Source organism: Caretta caretta, chromosome 28 (genome assembly GCF_965140235.1).
Source record: "Caretta caretta isolate rCarCar2 chromosome 28, rCarCar1.hap1, whole genome shotgun sequence".
In the NCBI taxonomy this organism is placed as follows: Eukaryota; Metazoa; Chordata; order Testudines; family Cheloniidae; genus Caretta; species Caretta caretta.
In genome coordinates this window covers 11,752,254-11,756,207 of record NC_134233.1, presented here as the reverse complement: position 1 = coordinate 11,756,207, position 3,954 = coordinate 11,752,254, and the positions used below count along the sequence as shown (strand labels likewise).

Genomic DNA, 3,954 nt, shown 5'->3' with positions numbered 1-3,954 from the left:
AATCTTTCAGAGTAGCAGGAGGCGGAAAAGTGAGACACATGCATTAGACTCAAGAGCAAAACTAAGAGACCAAACCACAGACTCTGGACTCAGCATTCATGTATCCTGCAGTCTGAACTTGGAATCTGTTACATTCCCTCATTGGCTACCATCATTTAACCAACACGGAAGTGCTTCTTGTCCAGCAAGGCAGCCAGTTTGGGACCCATAGGCATGGCATGGCTCTGAAGGAATCAGCTGTTTCTCTCTGTGCTTCAGGAAACTTGGGATCCAAATGGTAAAAGACAGTTGTTCCCAGTTTCATCATGGCATCCTTTAGAAGTGTGAGCAATTCTAAAAACAGTTTACCTTGGCCACAGGTCACCATAGCGTCCATCTCTGGGGTGAAAATCAACCACTCGTACCTCTCATTTCTACCTGAGTTCTTGTCAAATCTTTGACCTTAGTTGTAGCAATTTTACACGGCTCTGGCGTAGAATTCTTCACCAACCACACAACATACCAGTAGCGATACTGAGGTAGAACTCCCCCAAATATGCCCTTTTGTTTCTTTAATCTGGTGGCACAGATTTAAATAAGGGACTAAATTCAGGTGCGGCTTAGAATCCCTCTAAGACACCAAATGTCAGGTATCTACTCAAAATGGGTGTCTTTCTGCAGCTCTATCACATTCCTCATGGATGTCATTTCCTACACATTTACAGCATCTCCCAGGAGTGAGCTGAACAGAAATGTCACTTCCATTTTTCCCATCTCTACCTAGGAAGGGATTGCATTTCCCAAATAAGAGGCAACATGCACCTGATTAGGAAGGGAAGATCTTCAGGAGCAACCTCCTGCAGGGCATGGGCCACAACTGCTTTGGGAGGCAAATGAATGGGTCTTTTGCTTAGTTCCAAATCATTTACTAGAGAATCCTCTTCCCAGCCCCTTCGGGAAATATTGACCTTACCAATTGAAGAACAGGGGGATAGAGATGGTGATGGAGAATCCCTCTGATTTACCCTATGTTCTTCTGTTGTTACAGAGGGGAAAAGACATTTTTCCCTATCCCTTCCCTATTCCTGCTCTTTGTTATACTTCAATATATTTTAAGGGAGGAAAACGGGAGGAAAAATATCTGCCTTCAGGAAAACCTGAAGCAACAGCGCTCTGATGAACTGTGACAACTGGGAATGAAACAATATGATCCTGGTGGGGGAACTTGATGACTAACAATGGTTTTTAAATGGGGGAACAGTATAACTGTGATGCTCAGGCTTTGTTTAGACTAGGACATGTGATGGAGTTTAGGTCAGGTCAAGGGGGGGAAAGCTAATGCCAACCACTGCACCTCGGCTGCATCTGCACGACAACTGTAATTGTCTTTTAACACCAAGATCACTAACTTGAGCAGCCAACGCCATGTACAGTCCTAGTGGATGTAAGGCACGGGTAGTTTTTGCCTCAGTGTAGCTTGTTGGGAACAAACCTCTCTCCCCCACCTGGAGCTGATGAACATTCCTGGCTGGAGGGACACACGCTCCTTTGACCCAAAAGGAAAGGAGTTGATAGAAAACATCACAGGACTGACCCCAAAGAAGGGTGAGCTGCAAAAGGCAGGAGCAGGCAACTCATCTGGGGGAGCTGAGTAACCACGGTGAAGATGGGGCACAGATCACTAAGTGGGAATTAGCAAATGTGATTTAAAAGAAAAAAATACCTTTGGCCAGCCCTAGTTAAGGCATTTGTTACAGATGACTCCTATGTGGATTTTCTGATGTCTAATAAGGGTTGAGCGCTGATTGAAGCTTCTCCCACACTCAGAGCATCCATAAGGCTTCTCACCTGTGTGGATTCTTCTATGTGTGGTCAGTACAGAGCTCCGATTAAAGCTTTTCCCGCACTCAGAGCATATGTAGGGCCTCTCTCCTGTGTGGATTCGCTGATGTGTGATAAGGGCTGAGCTTTGATTGAAGTGTTTGCCACACTCACGGCATCCATAAGGTTTCTCACCCGTATGGATTCGCCGATGTATGATAAAGTATGAGCTCCGATTGAAGCGTTTCCCACACTCAGAGCATCCATAAGGCTTCTCACCTGTGTGGATTCTTCTATGTGTGGTCAGTACAGAGCTCCGATTAAAGCTTTTCCCGCACTCAGAGCACATGTAGGGGGTCTCTCCTGTGTGCGTTCTCTGATGTGTGATTAGGGTTGAGCGCTGATTGAAGCTTTTCCCGCACTCAGAGCATATGTAGGGCCTCTCACCAGTGTGGATTCTCTGATGTGTGGTAAGGGCTGAGCTTTGATTGAAGTGTTTGCCACACTCACGGCATCCATAAGGTTTCTCACCCGTATGGATTCGCCGATGTATGATAAAGTATGAGCTCCGATTGAAGCGTTTCCCACACTCAGAGCATCCATAAGGCTTCTCACCTGTGTGGATTCTTCTATGTGTGGTCAGTACAGAGCTCTGATTAAAGCTTTTCCCGCACTCAGAGCACATGTAGGGGGTCTCTCCTGTGTGCGTTCTCTGATGTGTGATTAGGGTTGAGCGCTGATTGAAGCTTTTCCCGCACTCAGAGCATGTGTAGGGCCTCTCCCCTGTGTGGATTCGCTGATGTGAGAGGAGGGATGAACTGTCAATGAAGTGCTTCCCACACTCAGGGCATCCATAAGGTTTCTCACCCGTGTGGATTTTCCGATGTGTAATTAGGTGTGAGCTCTGCTTGAAGTGTTTCCCACACTCAGGGCATCCATAAGGTTTCTCACCCGTGTGGATTTTCCGATGTGTAACAAGGTGTGAGCTCTGCTTGAAGTGTTTCCCACACTCAGGGCATCCGTAAGGTTTCTCACCCGTGTGGATTTTCCAATGTGTAATAAGGTATGAGCTCTGCTTGAAGTGTTTCCCACACTCAGGGCATCCATAAGGTTTCTCACCTGTGTGGATTCTCTTATGTGCAATGAGATGCGAGCTCCGCTTGAAGCATTTCCCACACACACAGCATGCGTAAGGTTTCTCACCCGTGTGGATTCTCTGATGTCTGAGAAGGTCCGAGCTCCCTTTGAAGCTTTTCCCACACTCGAGGCATGTGTAGCGTGTTCCTTCCAAGTTCATTCTCTCACGTGTAATAAGGTCTGACTGGCTACCGAAGTTTTCCTCTGGCCTCTGCTGACTCTCACAGGCTTTTGTTTTTTCTGGGCGTGCAGAGCTCCCAAAATCATTCCCTTTGGACCTTCCTGACAACATCCCATGGGCTTCCACTCGCTCAGCATCTTCCTGCTGGGGTTCCTCCTCGTTTTCACTCACCATCCCAACACCTGACGGGAGACCGAGAGAATCCAGACGTAAGTCTCTGCCTGCGCCAGAGAGAAAGGAAATCTCAGAGAGAAGAACGGAAAAAGGGATGAAGGAACGAAAACGTGTACAGGACAGATCAAACCTATCAGGAGCTGATTTTCCCTTAAACCTTCCCCAGAGGAGAGAAAGGAAGGGATCAGTTCTGGGTCCGTATCTCAGAAGAAATCTCAGGGGACAGCGAGATTGGGGAGGGACCTGCTACCAGTTGTCAGTCAGGATAGGTGGGAAGCCATGAGTGACCTCTGCCTAACGATTCCACATCTGCAGGGAACAATCCTGAACTTGGAGAGCTCACAAGATCTTTGTAGGGCATCCCAAATGTTGCCTGTATTCACCGACAGTTTTGGGGTTGGTTTAACCAATGCCTCACCTATGCAGGCAGCTCTCGGGAGCACTTTTTTCTTAGAGCCATGAAGGTCTGGGACGCACGACTCCTCCCCTCGTTCCAGCTGCGAGATCACATCAGTTCTGGAAACTGGAAACCCTGCTCAAGGCAAAGAAAACAAGGGAGGTCAGTGGAATTTGTGGGATACTTGTCACAAAGAATATTCCATGCTTTTAAGCCCAGTTCACTTTTAAGTAGTAACGTCCCAAGGCCGGCTTCCTTGGCTCAA

The 3,954-nt window shown here is 47.4% G+C and overlaps 1 protein-coding gene across 1 annotated transcript; it reads right to left on the bottom strand.

The window, feature by feature from the left end:
• Positions 1-855: 855 nt before the first annotated feature.
• Positions 856-3,463, bottom strand: LOC142070241 (uncharacterized). Its single transcript, XM_075123796.1, has one exon. The coding sequence runs from the start codon at positions 3,290-3,292 to the stop codon at positions 1,715-1,717; it is 1,578 nt and encodes a 525-aa protein (XP_074979897.1). The 5' UTR covers positions 3,293-3,463; the 3' UTR covers positions 856-1,714.
• Positions 3,464-3,954: the final 491 nt, after the last annotated feature.

Bases quoted from the DNA above. Each gene is read 5' to 3' on its own strand.
- LOC142070241 (XM_075123796.1), bottom strand. From the start codon at position 3,292: ATGGTGAGTGAAAACGAGGAGGAACCCCAGCAGGAAGATGCTGAGCGA.